Genomic DNA, 17,160 nt, shown 5'->3' with positions numbered 1-17,160 from the left:
AGGTACCCCCCGGTGGAGAAGCTCGCCTTCGCGTTAATGACTACAGCTCATAAGCTCAAGCCATACTTGCATGCCTACACTGTGGTTGTCCTAACAGACAAGCCTCTACAGAGAGCAGTGAGCAGCCCTAAAGTTGTCCAACAGATAGGCATGCAGAGCTGGTATAGTACTCCATTCACTAGAAGGGGACGAGATCAAATGCATGGTCCAACTCAATTTTCCTACAACCAATAATGAAGTGGAGTACGAAACTTTAGTACCAGGCCTGGATCTCTCCAAAGCAGTAGGAGCCACAAATGTGGTCGTATACTGCAACTCTCAAGTAGTCACGAGTCAAGCAAATGACAACTACGAGTGCAAGGGTAAACGAATGAAGAAGTACTTGGAGCAAGTGAAGAAATGAAGAACGACCTTCAAGCAAAGTTTGTTCAAATCCCAAGGGAGGAAAATGAGCAAGCTGACTGTCTTGGCAAGACTGCATCAACAAAGCGTATGCACATTCCAAGTCAGGTACTATCCTTTGTCTAGATTTCACCATTAATAGATGACGTTAGTATGTAGGGGATAGGTTCTGAGAACAATTGGACTACACCATTAATCTCCTACCTAAAAAACGACCTGCTACATAAAGGTAAGGAGGCTACAAGGAAGTTAAAGGCTCAGGTAGCACGATTTGTGCTAATCAAAGACATCTTATACAAAATAGGCTTCTCTTGCCCATACCTAAGGTGTCTTAGTTCCAAGGAGGCAGACTATGTCATGAGAAAAGTCCATAAAGGAATCTGCAGAAACCATTTTGGATCACGGTCTTTAGTGTACAAGCTGGTATGGGCAGGATATTATTGGCCTACCATGCAGAAGGATGCCCATGCATATGTCAAAACTTGCGACAAGTGTCAAAGGTATGGCAACCTCATCAAACAACCAACAAAGGACTCACTCTAATGACAGCCTTATGGCCTTTCGCTAAATGGGGGTTGGATATCATGGGCCCGTTCCCAATAGCAATCAAACAATTAAAGTTTCTAGTAGTCGACATCGATTACTTCACCAAATGGGTGGAGGCTGAAGCCCTGGCCACCATCACTGAGAAGAACATATGAAGTTTTGTATGGAGGAACATTATTTGTAGGTAAGGTATACCTAGAGTACTGGTCTTAGACAATGAGAAGCAGTTCGACAACGTCTCATTAAGAGATTTTTGCTCGCAGTTAAGGATCAAGAATCACTACTCCTCACCCACACACTATTAGGCCAATGGACAAGTTGAGGTCACGAACTGATCCTTCCCTAAAATCATTAAGACTTGACTTGAAGAGGCAAAGGGTATATGGCCGGAAGAGGTGCCAAGCATCCTATGGGCATACAGGACAATGACAAGAACACCTATAGGAGAGACACCGTTTTGATTAGCGTACTCCAGGGTTAGACACAGAGATTTCTAAGTTGGAGATCTGGTCTTGAGAAAGGTGACAGGCGCCACAAGAGACCCTTCCTAGGGAAAGCTAGGACCTAACTAGGAAGGGCCCTACAGGATCGCTTCATGGCAAAGGAAAGGAACTTACCACCTAGAGACGCTAGACGGGAAAAAGTTACATCACCCATGGAACATGAAGCACCTAAAGAAGTACTACCAGTAGACAAGGGCACAGACAACGACAATCCTCATTTCTAGTTTATTTCTTTTTAGTTAATTTTTACTATCTACAGTACTTTTTAAGCATGAACGACAGTTTTTCATTCTTTAAGAAAAATTTCTACACGCATATTTATCACAATAAAAGGGGTTATTCAGATGTCATGTGTATGTTTACAAAACTATGTCTATAATTATTAAGTCCATAAGTAGATGGGTTTATCCCAAGGGATGATTTAAATTTGGGATAATTATAGTAAACCCACCTGGGGTATGACTCATTTTCACTTTGCCTACCCGTGATTCAATCATTTACACTTTGTCCACCTGAAGTTAGTCTCGTTAGCCTTCCGTAACCCACCTCTCCATTTGCCGTTAGAATAACACATTTTTAGGCAAAAACAAATATAACAAGAATCAAAGAGGGGTTTTATAACTTGGGTTCAAGAACGCACTTGCTCTTGGTATGAATAGTCTTGAGCCAATCAATCCAAATAAAATTTTCATATTCGCACGAATCCTAAAAAACATTTACAAAAATCCTACACTTGAAAAGGCTCTACTCTAATTTCACAAAATCCTTTCAGACATTTTCAGTTAGTCACAAAAATCATACAAGCTTCACCTTAGTTCTCTCTCAAATCTCAAACCAAAACCAAAGCAAACCCTCTTCAAAACCCAGACCCACCGCACCTAGCAACACAAACATAGACCCACTACACCTACAGCAAAGAAAATAAGATAGCAGAGAGAGAGAGGTGGGTCGAAGTCACAGTTAGAGCCAAACTCAACGCGAAGGAACCCATGGCCATTCACCGTCTCTCGCCGACCCATCTCTCTCCCAGTTACCCTCTCTCTTTCCCTCACTCTCTGTGCTTCTCTTTGAGCACGAAGCTCTTCAATGGAGGCGAAGGCTGAGGCTTCGCGTCACGCCATTGTAGTCGAATGAGAACCAGAAGGAAAAGGAGAAAGTGAGTGAGCCGGACCTCTTCAATTCTCTGGCATGCGAACCAAAACGACGCCAGAGCCATCTAGAAGCTTTTGAAGGAAGATCCGACAATGGTTCACGCTAGGGACTACAACAACCACACGCTGCTCCACGTGGCGTCGCTCCATGGCTGGATCGAAGTCACGAAGTCACTCCATGGCTGGATTGAAGTCGCAAAGTCGCTCCACAGCTGGATCGAAGTTGCGACACATCTTTTGTGGGTGATGCCGTGAGTGGGTTGGGTTTGAAGAGAGGGAGAAGTCAGAGAGATAGAGATGAAGAGGGAGAAAAAATAATAAATAAATGAATGAAGGAGATGGGTCTGGAAACTGTTAGATTTTTTTATTTATATTTGATTTGTATTCCTCCAATTTATTCTTGCAAAAGTTCTTTAGCAATCAAAAACTCTAACTTTTTGATTCTTGTTATATTTGTTTTTTCCTAAAAATGTGTTTTTCTAACGGCAAATGGAGAGGTGGGTTACGGAAGGCTAATGGGACTAACTTTAGGTGGGCAAAGTGTAAATGATTGAACCACGGGTAGGCAAAGTGAAAACGGGCCATACCACAGGTTGGTCTACTGTAATTATCCCTTTAAATTTATTAAGTCCACAAGTGAACGGGTTCATCCCAAGGGATGATTTGAATTTATTAAGTCCAAAGTGGACGAGTTCATCCCAAGGGATGATTTAAATTTATTAAGTCCACAAGTGGACGGGTTCATCCCAATGGATGATTTGAATTTATTAAGTCCACAAGTGGATAGGTCCATCCAAAGGGATGATTTGAAATTATCAAGTCCAAGAGTGGACGAGTTAATCCCAAGGGATGATTCGAATTTATTAAGTCCACAAGCAGACAGACCTATCCCAAGGGATGATTTGAAATTATTTACATAAGTGAACGGGTTCATCCCAAGGGATTATATGAGACTATCCAATCCTTAAGTGGATGAATCTATTATTAAATCCTTGAGTAGACGAGTTCATCCTAAGGCATGCCCTGAAAATACCAAGTCCCTGAGAGGACGGGTTCATTATTAAGTGCTCAGAGAGGATAAATCTGTTACAAAAGATACCATCAAAATGCAAAGCCCAAAGTGGACAGAAACAACAAAGTGAATAGGTGAATTTGTAAACATATATTGTCAGACACACAATCAAAATTCAAGCAACGGATACCAAAACATTATATGAAAAGGGCCCATAAAGGATACTAGTCTACATGCAAGGCCTAAACAACAATAGGCAACGGAAAAAATAGCAAGAACATTGTCCTCCCAAAAGTTCTTTACAAATAATAATAATAATAAATAAAAAGAAGATAATCTATTGTGGATTTGTCAGGGTCTCTTTGTCTTTATCTTCAGCTGTTTGGTTCCCCCCAAGTGGACGAGCCTCATCAAGTTTGACTTGATCTTTAGAAGGAGCAGTCTCTCCGTCATGTTGGAGGCCAGGAGTGGTGTCATCTACAAATAGCTTGTCGGTATCTTCTTGATCAACGAAAGGGCTGGGGTTTGGCCTTGGGCATCAATGGAGATGTGGGACAGGTCCAGATTCGGGAAGGAGGCCTTAACTTGAGGGAGGCAGTCATCAAAGCCGTCAGCAAAGGAGCCACCCAATTCATACTCCTTTATCACATCCTCCTTACCCTGACGAAGCTGCTCCTTTGACTTGGAAATCTCATCCTTCTTGTCCTTGAGCATTTTTTTCAGCACCTTCATCTGCTTCTCTGACTCATCCAGGAGCTTTTTCATCAGGTCAAGCTTATTTTCCAAGACAACCTTCCAGGCCTTCAACTCCCCCAACTCTGCCTCTGTCGCCTTTGCCTTCGTCTTCGCCCTCACACGATCCATCACTGTCTCTTGAGATAGGCAACGGTCCATTAGACCCTTCATCATGAGCACCCCCTGCAAGAATAAAAAAAAAGGTTAGAAAAACAAAGACAACATGATGGAAAGGAGAAAAGGATGGATAGACATACCTATGAAAGGCTGAAAAGACCCATCTCGCCCATGGCCTCGGTTGCATGGTTGCCTAAGTGCTCGTAGTCATCATCTTTGATGATGGATGAAAGCTACTTGAGTGCATACCTTATTCCTCATCGAGGAGGATGGGGCGCTCTTCAGTGACGAGACCTTGACCCTTTATAAGCCTTTTACCTTTCCCTAAACTAGATGGAGGAGGCAGCTTTTTTGCGTCAGGATTCTCCCCAACGGCTAACCCCACCACCACCTTGGGTTTCTAGGGGAGATGGTCGGTCTTGTCTGACGGTTTCCTCTTTGTGGACGGGTTGACCGGACTCGTTCCTTTAGGAGGCAAGCTTCCCTCCTACTTCTTCCGCGCAGCAGCCTGTTGCTAGATGAAAGCCCTCCTCTGCATCAAAATGGACAGAAAGAAAGAGCTTGGTAAATTACTATAAATAAAAGAAAAAGTAAAGAGCAATGAACTTACGTCTGCGTGCTTGACTATCATAGCGACAGGCAGCTGCGATAGGTTCAAGACTGTCATAATATCAGTGGATCGTGTCCAAGGTAACAAGCTTTGCCCACGTCCTCTCTGCCAATTTGATATTAAAGATTTTTTCCCAAAAAACTCCACTGCTCTAGGGTCACCTCTAGACGGTCTCGAGTTGCAAAAAAGGGATGGTTAGGCCAACATGACAAATAATAAGAAACAAAATTTAGACCAGACGGACGCCTACTAGACAGAGGAATTATACCCTAAGTTTTGTCCACAGGCATGTACTCCTGATCGTAAGGGTGACACATCTAGTTGTCCCCCTGAATGAAGAAGTACCGATTCTTCCAGTTTCTGTTTGAATCAGAGGTGTCGCATACTAGCCTAAGTACTGACTTCCTTCATAGAAAACTGTACATACCCTTAGACTAAGTGATTTCTAATGGATGGTAACAGTGTAAGAACTCGTCCACCATCATCTTACGTTCCCCATTAGTTAAGACTCCATATAAAACTTCCATGCCAAGGAAGACTCTCCAGACATTCGGAGAGATCTAAGAGATGGCCAGCCCCATGTATTGAAGTAGACGGTGGTGAAGAGCGCTTAAAGGGAATCTAAGTCCCGCCTTAAGCATTTACTCATACACCCCAACATCTTCGGCACCCCGGTAGTAGCACTTTTCAGATTTGAAAGGCAGATGGATAGGGATGCCGATGGGAATTTGATATTTTCCCTAAGGATCTCGAACTGTTTTTGCTTGGTGCTAGAGTTGAAGTCATTTATTGTCCATAATGGGAGAAGGAGAAACTTCCTAAGGCCATCAGGACCTATGACAGATTGGATGGAAGGTTCAGTGTAGTATACGTCTTCACTGTTTCAATCCCCACCTGAATCACCCTCTAATACGACCATGTCCAAGTCCTCATCCTCCTCCACTGAATGATAGTTGGCCGACAAAATCCTTTCATCATAAGAGGTGTCAAGGTCATCCTGACCTGACGGATACACCTCATCATAGCCCACTCCTTCGCAGACACACGATTGTTCACTCGATGCCTTACTAGACATCTATCACCTACACGTGACGAATAAACCCCTAAGACTCTACAGGTCTACATAGGCGACAGGCATACGATATTTAAAGTGAATAGCAAAAAAGAGTTCAACATAAGGTGAAAGATACTTACAGTTGAACGATGTGAAGAAAGCAACGGAGAAGGCGTGGCGGACGGTTGCACCAAGTAGATAGTATGTCGGTTTAATGAAGAGGACGGTAGCGCTCTAATTGGAAATTCGTTGTGAAAAGTAAAAATGAAAGGGAGAAGTAACATATATATATATATATATATATATATATATATAGAGGGAATGGCATGGAAGAAGAAAGGACACTTCGGTCCAAGTGATTAACCACTAAAAACATGCCACGTGCCCCTACAACATTAATGGCTCTAGGCTAGCTTGTCAATCAGAACACATTTCCCAATGGTTGAGTTAGATTGTCACCCTACGGGTCCATCCGAAAAATAGGTGACAGACCTATAGAGTGAGGGGGCAACTGAAGAGGATAAAATTAAGGTAGACAGATGCGTTCAATCAAATCTGCCATAGGTGACGATACAGGGATAATGGATGATCAAAACATAAGAAGAAGACGACGAATTAATGCACCAGACGAATAATATATAAGACGGATTAATCCTCCATAGTGGACGGATTCTAACTAAACAGACACAAGGGAGATGGATATCAAGGCCACATGACATCTACATGGCTTAAGTGGTCTCCAAGGAACCCTAAATGGAAATGTCTTGTACCCTACGATTAATCCTAGTCAATGGAATCCCAATATAGGAAGAATCATGCAAAATACGTACATTTATAAGGATCTTCCCCACAAGGAAACATATTCTTAGCCAAGAAACAAATGTCGGTTTTACACTACTATAAATACCTAAAACCCTCAGAAAATAAGGTACGCATAATTTACCCCAGCACTCTGGAGTTGTGAAGTTCTTTAACTTAACATTTGGAGGGTATTTGGCCAGTACCACACCAGTACTCTTTATAGGGTCTTCTTCTTTGTTGTGTAGGTCTTATCTAAGAGAGTGCAAAGATCGTGTAGCTTACTGACGATTTTCAGCATCATATATATATATAATAGATTAAATTGATCTTGTAGGGATGTCTAATTTCCATTTATAGAGTACAATGTGTGTGTATTACGTGCCGACCTCGGAGATAGAGAGGGAATGCGAGAATGGATTTTATGTGTCAAGATTTTATTGCTTAACCCTAGTAGAAAAGGATTTATTGGAGAGGAGCCAAAACTTACAGAGAGAAGGAGAGGGATCGAGAGAGGTTGCTCATGGGGACCGCAACCACGAGTTTTAACTTTAGACAGGGCATATAGTGGAGCAAGAAGACAAAGCAACAAAAGGGTCTCGCTCAAATTTTAGGGAGGAAAAGTTGGACACAGAGAGTGAGATATGGGACCAAGAAGACTCATTCTCATCCTTAGCAGTGGAGCCCACAAGAAATCCCTTCATTAGAGAGGCAGCCAATGAAAAGACAGAGATTAGGATGAACTTTATAAGCTCAACCAATTAAAAACAAGATAAGGCCTTGCTGTGGACCCAAAAGCGCAATCCCTCTCTATAGAAAACTCTCAAAAGTGCAATCCAAAGCAAACCAATCTCTGTTTTTATTTTTTATTTTTTTATTATAGGAAACCAATCTCTGTTAAATACTCCGTAAAAGCGCGGTGTGTGGGTCACACTTCGCCTGCAGCAAAAAAAGAAAATAATTGCACCATTTTCAGGTCAATTCCAACATACTTTTTTTTTTTTAATAACTCTTTTGCTTGCTTTTGGTATATGCTCCATTTCTGAATTGTATTTCCTAGCTTCCAACTTTGTTTTGAATCATATACTTTGAGTTATGATTTGTGACAAGAATGTTGCGAACGCCGTTGGTGGAAAAACAGCTAGAGCCTGCGATAGCTGTGTACGAAAACGTGCTCGATGGTACTGTCCAGCCGATGATGCTTTCTTATGCCAAGTTTGTGACTCTTCGGTGCACTCAGCTAATCAATTAGCACGTAGACATGAAAGGGTTCGCCTAAAAACTGCATCGTTCAAATCTTCAGACGCAGCTGTACAGAATTCTGTACCTTCATGGCACCGAGGGTTCACTAGAAAAGCAAGAACACCACGACATGGAAAGCCGGTGAATTATCAAACACCTAAATCCAAAGAACCGCTGCGGAACCCATTTCCTATTGTGCCAGAAGTCGGTGCAGATGAGATTTCACATGAAGAAAATGAAGAGCAGCTTCTTTACAGGGTTCCCATATTCGATCCCTTTGTTGCTGAGCTGTGCACGCCTACAACGCCAAAAGAAGCAGTAGCAGCTGTTAATTCTAGTCCTAATGGTAGTGAAACTAAGGTATTGTTAGCTAACTGTGGTCATGATGTGGATAATTTGCATGGGTTTATTCCTTCTGACATGGATCTTGCTGAGTTTGCTGCTGATGTTGAAAGCTTATTGGGTAGAGGGCTTGAGAATGAGTGTTTTGGTATGGAAGAGCTGGGGTTAATGGATTGTAAAGAGAAGGTTATGAAGGAGGGTTGTTTAGGTAGTGGAAGAGTCAAGGTTGAGGAAGAAGAGGGTACTGAATCTGTTACAGCTTGCCTGGTTGATGATTCGGAGATTGATATGATGAGGGAACCCTTTGAGTTGAGCTTTGACTATGATTCTCCTGCGACGTGTGAGGAGGAAGATGAGAAGGCGATTGTGATGAGGAATACTGATGGTGGGGGATATGAAGCTGAGGATAAAAAGAAGAAAAAGAAGATACTGTTGAGGCTGGATTACGGGGCAGTAATCGCGGCATGGGCTAGCCAAGGGTCTCCATGGACCAACGGGGATCGGCCAGATTTTGATCCTGATGAATGTTGGCCTGACTGCATGGTAAATGTTCCCTTCTCTTCATTTTATATATACGATATCCTTAATTATTCATGGCAAAACATGATTAATTGCTGAGAACCCTATTCAATTTGGGGTTAATTAGGTCTTAGGTTTAAATCTTTTACCAATAAAACATGCTTAATCTGTGTTAGTTAGGGTGAATATAAATTTTTTCATACTCATGCTTGCTTACTTCTCTTCCATTGAGATTTGAGCACTAAAATTGCATTACACTAAACCAAATAGATCAAGGTTGTCTCTATTTCAAGTCCAGTCCATTTTGTCAATTTCACCATTCAGATTTTATTTTTTGGATCTTCACAGTGAACTGGTCTTAGTTTGCACTTTTGGTCATCTTGCAAATTGAATAAACCATCTATGGTTACCGCTCCAATCTTAAGTGGTTTGTGAGTTATGTATTTATAAATAAAAATTAAGTATCAAGAAAATCAATTTGCTGATTCAATTGTATTTGGGTGGATTGATTTCGGTATCCAGGCAATGAATGTGTCTCCTTGCCTGTTACTTATCAGTTTAATTCCACCAGATTGTTGACACTAACCAAATACTTGTGTGAATCTTTCAGGGTACTTGTAGTATTGATTTTCATCACCCTTATGGGGATTTTGGTGGAACTGGGGGAAACCCTGCAATGGTTGACGGAGGGAGAGAAGCAAGAGTGTCAAGATACAGAGAAAAAAGACGAACGCGGCTATTTTCAAAGAAAATAAGATATGAGGTTCGGAAGTTGAATGCAGAAAAGAGGCCCCGAATGAAAGGGAGGTTCGTCAAGAGGGCATCCTTTGCTGCAGGACCTGCTTTTCCTTTACTCAGCAAATAACTGTCAACTACCCAGTTTCTTTTGTACTCACTAATAGACTGGAATGTGTATAGGATCGCATAAATAATTTGATATCTTTTTGTTTTGCGACAAAATAAATTGGTATCTTAATTAACTGAAAAGCTTATGTCAATGTATTTTACGTTCAATTCTCTCTGCTCCCATGCATATAATGCCATTATGGGGTAGAAAATGTTGCTTAGTTAGCTAATTAAAAATGGCCTAGCTTGAAAGAGAGAAAGTCATTTTATAATGTGATACTGAGAAAGAGTTTATCACTTTTTTCGCAACACTAACTGTCATATGCAGTTTTGGTGTTGGTGTGTGAATGTATTCTCTTATCTTATCTCATTCCCCTATATATAGGTATGTGTGTTTCTCAAAAAAAAAAAAATAAATAAATAAAGAAGAAAGCAGTTTTTTTTTTTTCCTAGAGCATTCGTATTAGTTCTTATAAAAATTTACCTATTTTAGCATAAAAACTTTTTTTTTTCCTATTTCACATTCTTATTTTTCAAAATACTTTATATTAGAATATATAATTTACACTGCATTTCATTAAAAAATAATTTTTTTTAATTATTTCTTTCTTCACATACAACAACTATCATTCACTTTATTCTTTCATTCTTGAAATGCATAAAAAAAAATTAAATGTAAAATAAATATTGTCAATGTATATTTATCCAACTAATAGCAACTATATATTTTTACATAATTTTTCATAAATAATAGATTGATGTAGATATATTTGGGCTTAATTATCTAAAATATAATACTTTTTCTTTTATCCAAATAGTATGCGAGTTAGTAATATGATATTGATGTCCTATTTATTGTGTAGTAAATTGGAAGTACAAACTTATAAAAAGCTGGAGGGGGAGAAGAGAAATGGCAAACTGTCGTACAATTCCCAATCTGGATTTAAATTTGTATCTGGTCCCAACCTGCTCCCCAACATGAAAAAGAATACACAGAAGAGAAAAAGGATTCCCATCTGGGAAAAAGTGCTTTCCACTGCATCTCACTGTTCAGTCTGTTCTTCTTTTCAGTGGGTAGTACAATATATAGAATGGTACTTCTTAAGATTTTTTTTTTCTTAAAAAAAATTAAACATAAAAATATACCATAAATAAAATATAATGTTGCTTTTTAATTAGTTAAAAATTGAGCGGAAATTCCTTTTTTTAATTAAAAATTGAGTAACCTTTGTTCACTATAACGTGTGTGTCTATATATATATATATATAAACCAGTTTAGAGGAGTATAAGTTTCTGTCAAATACTATTACCATAGGTCATGAATTAAAAACAATCAAAATATTACGACATTGTTTTATATTTTTTGCTAATAAGTATTATATTATAATAAAGACAAGATATGCCTCATATTAAAAAAAAAAAAGAGAGACAATATGTTGGAAATTGGGATCATACTTAATGTGGGCGGTAAAAATGCTTAAATGCACATTTGGGCCTTGGGCCTGATTTGTTGGTATAAGTCTGTTCAATCAGAATATTCGAGGCCCACAGGTCAGTTCGCGCTACAAGGGGCAGAGGAGTTGTCCGAGGAGGAGTATCTCCTCGGACGGGCCCAGTAAAGGCCATGGGACGTGCTAAAGGATTTAGAGACAGACTTCTAGAAGATCTGTTAGGTAAATGCATGATCTAAGCACTCGTTAGAAGGAGGAACGTGCAAGAAATATCTAAGGAAAAAAGTTGCTACCACCGCATTAAAGGCCCTGCATCTACCTCCCTGGCCGCATTAATGGAGAAATGACCTCTGAACAGTAATATTCAGCCTTCCAACTATTATTTGAAGACTTCAAGAAGGTGGTGGATGGGACAAGTATTTATGAGGAAAATCTGTGCTACACGTGGGAGAGAAGGAAAAGAAGAAGAGGGAGATAAGAGGACAGGAGAGGTATGAAGAGGGGGGGTAGGGAGAAAAAAACTTAAAGACCAATTGTAATATTTTGCTTAGAGAAAGAAAGACAATACAAGTGGTCCTCGGCTTACGTCCGAGAAGAGTTTTTTGTCATATTCATCTATTATTTGGGTAGATTGCGGCATTCTAGCCTGTTTATCAACTCTCCAATATCCCTAACCTAGATTTCAAACCCATACTCTACAAATTTCATTGTATAAAACTCTTTGGGCCTGGGTCCATCTAGTGATTGGACCGGGTATAAATTGTACACTTACAATTGGTGCCGTCTGTGGGAATCTAATGATGAAGGAATTGGAACATCATGGCAGGCTTAGGTTCGCATCATGCAGAGTCTCAAGGGTCCCAGTGCGAAGATCATTTTGAGCGTCTTGAGCGTCGAAGGGATCGAGAGAGAAGTGTGCATCCAGTACACCCTGATGCAAGCCATTCGCGTGGTGGAAGCAGGGCCACCCATGAGGATGATGCCAAGGCCATGCAAAGGGAGATTGACCACCTTAAGAAAAAGCTACGCCGTGTCAGACGAAGGCGGGCTTCACCTCCGTCCAATCCTTCCTCTGGGGGGTCCCAGGGAAGCAGTTACAGTCCAAGGTCCAGGACTCCCCCTAGTGAAACCTTCTCTTATGAGAAGGATGAGCTACCAGGTCGTAGGCATAAGAAGTTTCCCTCCAGGGGCTTGAGAAATGATGCTATGAACCAGGCGTTGCACCAACTCTCCAAGTCACTCTTCTCACGCAGGATCGAGAAGGGAAGGCCCCCCACGGCGGTTCACTCAGCCCATCTTCACCATCTATAATGGCAGGATAGACCTAGTGAAACACGTGAGCCATTTTAATCAGAGGATGGCGGTACATTCTCAGAACGAAACCTTGATGTGCAAAGTCTTTCCCTCTAGCCTGGGACCTGTTGCTATGAGATGGTTTAACGGACTAAAGCCAGGCTCCGTTGATTCTTTCATGGAACTTACTAGGGAATTTGCGTCTCGATTCATCACATGCAGCAGAGTCCCTCGACCTTTGGACTCATTGTTATCCATGGCCATGAGGGAGGGTAAGACTTTGAAAACATACGCTGATAAATACTAGGAGATGTTTAATGAAATCGATGGCGATTTTGACGAGGTGGCGATTAACACTTTTAAAGTGGGCCTCCCAACTGATCATGACTTAAGGAAATCTCTGACTAAAAAGCCTGTGCGGAGTGTACGTCGGCTCATGGATCGCATTGACGAGTATAAAAGGGTTGAGGAAGACCAACAACAAGGTAAGGGTAAGGCGAAGGTTATCCCTCAGGAAATTAGGGATTTCAGGTCGGAGAGGTACCATAACAACAAGCCGAGGAGAGATTTCTCAGGGCAATCTACTTCAGCCAATCCTCAAGTAGTTAATACCGTATTCCGAGAACCGGTGCATTAATTGCTGGAGAAAGTCCGCAAGGAACCCTACTTCAAGTGGCCTAGTAAGATGGCGGGGGACCCTGGGAAACGGAATCATAAACTTTTTTGCCAGTATCGTCAGGATGTAGGTCATACTACCAAGAATTTTCGGACACTTTGGAACCATTTAGAGCAGCTTGTTAGTGAGGAAAAATTGAAGCAACACCTGTATCAGCCCAATGGACAAGGAAATCATTTAGGTTCAAATAATCAGAAGAACAACCCATCGCGGCCGCCCTTAGAAACGATTAATGTCATCTTTGCTGCACCTGGCAGAACTGGTTCCTATCCTACAAGGGTGATGGCGGTGTCACATTCTCAGGCTGAGGAGTCTGGTTCGAGGCCAAAGAGGATCAAAGGGAGTATGCCCATTTTGGGATTTTCTGATGAGGATAAGGTTGGGACCATTCAACCACATGACGATGCCCTGGTGGTCACATTGAGGATAGGGAATTATGACGTCAGGAGAGTGCTGGTTGATCAGGGTAGTGGTGCGGATATTATGTACCCCGACTTATTCAAGGGGCTTAAGTTAGAGCTGGAGGATCTCACTCCCTATGATTCGTCGTTGATAAGCTTTGAAGGAAAGGTTGTCATACCAAAGGGACAAATTCGTTTGCCCGCACAGTCGGGCCCAAAAATAGTTGATGTAGATTTCATTGTGGTTGACGCATATTCTCCATACACGGCCATCGTCGCAAGGCCTTGGCTACATGCTTTGGGTGCTGTCTCCTTGACTTTACATGTTAAAGTGAAGTTTCCCTCGGGTAAATTGATTGAAGAAATTCATGGAGCCAATCAATAGCAAGGAAATGCATATCGGCCGCAATGCTACATCAAGCCGAATCAGAATCCTCGACCTCGGCTGTGGGAGACTTATAGCAATTAACAACTCTGGATGCGCCCGGTGCGGTGACAGCAGAGGAGGCCACGTGTGAAGAGTTGGAAAGATTTCTCATAAATGATGACCTCAAAAGGTTCTTTCAAGTTGGGATACGGCTACCAGGTTAAGAGAAGATGGAACTAGTGATGTTTTCGAAAAACAATATCGATGTTTTTGCATGGGATCCCTACGAGGCTCCGGGGGTTGACCCAAGTTTCATTTGCCATCATTTGAACGTCAATCCTGCCGTCAATCCTGCCGTCATTCCCAGGAGGCAACCACCTCGGCGTTCTTCGAAAGAACATGCCGAGGCCGTCAAGGAAGAGGTGCTCAAGCTTAAAAGGGCTGGGGCTATTAAAGAAGTCTTCTACCCATAATGGTTGGCGCACACTGTCGTAGTAAAAAAGAAGAGCGAAAAGTGGAGAGTATGTGTGGACTTCACAGACCTGAAAAAAGCCTGCCCAAAAGACTCGTTCTTGATGCCTCGCATCGATCAGCTAGTGGATGCTACGGTTGGACATCCTCGGATGAGTTTTTTAGATGCCTTCCATGTTAGGATTAGTGCCCTTAAATCCTATTGTATGATGCTATGTATGATATTATGTATGACATGATGTATGACTTAATATTGTGATTGATAAAGTTGTTTTATTATTATCTAAAATAATGGTAACATGAATATGGGACATTATCATATAGTCCATGAGATGCATTGTATGTGATTTATGTGAAAAGTCACAGAAGATGTAAATCACAAATTCTTTGTAAACTCAGAATTTATAGTTCGTAGTCGGTGATGAAATTGGGCATTTCATCTGCGAAGACTATAACGTGTCAACTACGATGATTTGTCTTGATCATGGAAGTGGAAGCTTCTAGTTGATATGTTGATATGTTTTAAGAGTTAAAACATCTTGAACCGGACCGCTGTGAGATTTATTATTCTCCTAATGACTGTCAAATGAATAATAAATCTCACGACTTCTATTTGCATGAACTCTTAATCCTGAGAGAATAATGGACCTGATCATGAAGTGTAGGTTGCTTTGATATATCAGGAGTGAAATCTGAAATAACGGTCAAAACCTCAGTATGTTGGGCAGCCACATTTAGTGTTGATGGAACATATATTCTCAAGATGGAATTCATAGTCTCTTGATGGAGGTATAAAATATTCCCTTGAGATAAGTTTAATGGGTTCAGTTATTCAGAGAGTTAGGCCTAACCACTTTAGTAAGAAATTACTAAAGTATATATTTATGAAATTGGATTTCATAAATATATAATAAATAACTTTAAAGAATTAAACCGGGTACTCAAGGATAAGATGTAGTAATTTACAAAGTGGCAGTCTACGTTTATGACTTTGTGTTACTACGAATATTTTATGAAGGGGTTACGTGTATAATAAAGTCTTGGGATATAATTTATTAATAAGGCCTAGAGTGCAATTATATTTATATAGTGGTATTAAATATAATTAATGGTAACTTTGGACTTGTCAAGAGTTGACGGAAAAGCCCAAGGCCCATTGGAGCTAGTGTCTTATTGGTCCCTTTTGGTCCCACTCCAAGCCACACACTAAAGCTCAATTGGAAATGCCCAATAGGCCAGCCCAATTAGATAATCAGTTAGTTATAAAGGGAGAAACATACAGAATTTTTATTAGAAGAGATTAGAAAAGAAAAAGAAACGGTATGTGAGTGTGTGTGAGACACACTTTCATTCTTCCTTGAAAACTGATTGAGAGACCACACATCTTGGGCGTAAAGTGGAATTGGAGTGAAGATTAAAAGTGTTCCCAAGTGCTTCTAATCTTTGTTTTGAATTTCTCCACACCAAGGTACACCATCTTGTTCTTAAATTCTGAAATTTACATGGTGCACGTTATCAATCATGAATGAAATAAACCCTAGTTCGTTGCTTCCGCTGTGGGTTTTGCATGAGATGCAAAACCAGAATTTTTCCTTCATTCCAAGGTTATCACCAAATACCTTTGGCGTTGGGTGATTAAGAGAAAACTGTCTTCATTACTCCTACTGGGAATTATCACTATAAAGTGACGCCATTCGGTCTAAAAAATGTAGGGGCTACTTACCAAAGGATGATGACCAGGATGTTCGAGTTGCAGCTTGGGAACACTATTGAGGTATATGTGGATGATATGGTAGTGAAGAGTAAGACAGTACCTATGCATGTGAAATATTTGGACGACACCTTTCAAACACTTAGGAAGTATAAGCTGCGTCTTAACACCTCTAAGTGCTCTTTTGGGGTGGGCTCTAGAAAGTTCCTAGGCTACATGGTGACTCATAGAGGAATAGAGGTAAATCCGGCACAGGTCAGAGCCATTAATGGCTTGCAACCACCTTGGAATCCGAAGGAAATTCAGAAATTGATCGGGATGACTACTGCTCTCAGCAGGTTTATCTCTTGGTCCGCTGGTAGGTGTAGACCTTTTTTCCAATTGTTAAATAAGTGGAAAGGATTCCAATGGTCCGAGGAGTGCGCTTTAGCTTTTCAGCAACTTAAGTAATATCTTTCCTGGCCACCCATCATGTCTTCGCCGGAGGTCGATGAAATCCTGTTTGCAGACCTAACTGTAGCTATCCATGCAATCAGCTTGGTTCTGATAAGGGACGACGGTGGAGTACAAAGACCGGTTTATTATGTTAGCAAATCTTTGAATGAAGCTGATGTGCGTTATTTGCCTTTGGAGAAGGCAATTCTAGTCGTAGTCCATGCTACATGAAAGCTTCCTCACTACTTTCAATCCCATACTGTCGTGGTTTTGACTCAACTTTCTCTCAAGTCAGTATTGCAATGTGCTAACTACTCGAGGAGGGTAGCCAAGTGGGGAACTATTCTGGGAGCCTTTGATATCAAATATATGTCATGCACCTTTGTGAAGGGCCAGGTCCTCGTAGATTTGGTGGCAGAGTTCGCCAAACCATCGTTAGAAGAAACTACAAAGGAATTGTATATGGATAAAAAATCA

At 41.0% G+C, this 17,160-nt stretch overlaps 1 protein-coding gene across 1 annotated transcript; it reads left to right on the top strand.

The window, feature by feature from the left end:
• The first annotated feature begins 7,771 nt into the window (after positions 1 to 7,771).
• Positions 7,772 to 10,018, top strand: LOC142607854 (zinc finger protein CONSTANS-LIKE 16). The gene is made up of 2 exons (XM_075779503.1): positions 7,772 to 9,055; positions 9,642 to 10,018. Exons 1-2 carry the CDS (start codon positions 8,024 to 8,026, stop codon positions 9,894 to 9,896), a joined length of 1,287 nt encoding a protein of 428 aa, XP_075635618.1. The 5' UTR covers positions 7,772 to 8,023; the 3' UTR covers positions 9,897 to 10,018.
• Positions 10,019 to 17,160: the final 7,142 nt, after the last annotated feature.

This window comes from Castanea sativa, chromosome 8, assembly GCF_040712315.1.
Source record: "Castanea sativa cultivar Marrone di Chiusa Pesio chromosome 8, ASM4071231v1".
NCBI lineage: Eukaryota > Viridiplantae > Streptophyta > Magnoliopsida > Fagales > Fagaceae > Castanea > Castanea sativa.
This window is presented reverse-complemented; position numbering and strand designations above follow the sequence as displayed.

What these genes read in the sequence shown, in the direction of transcription:
- LOC142607854 (XM_075779503.1), top strand. Translation starts at nt 8,024, where the DNA reads ATGATTTGTGACAAGAATGTTGCGAACGCCGTTGGTGGAAAAACAGCT. An exon ending in AATGTTGGCCTGACTGCATG is followed by an intron (nt 9,056 to 9,641) that starts GTAAATGTTCCC and finishes TGAATCTTTCAG; the next exon opens with GGTACTTGTAGTATTGATTT.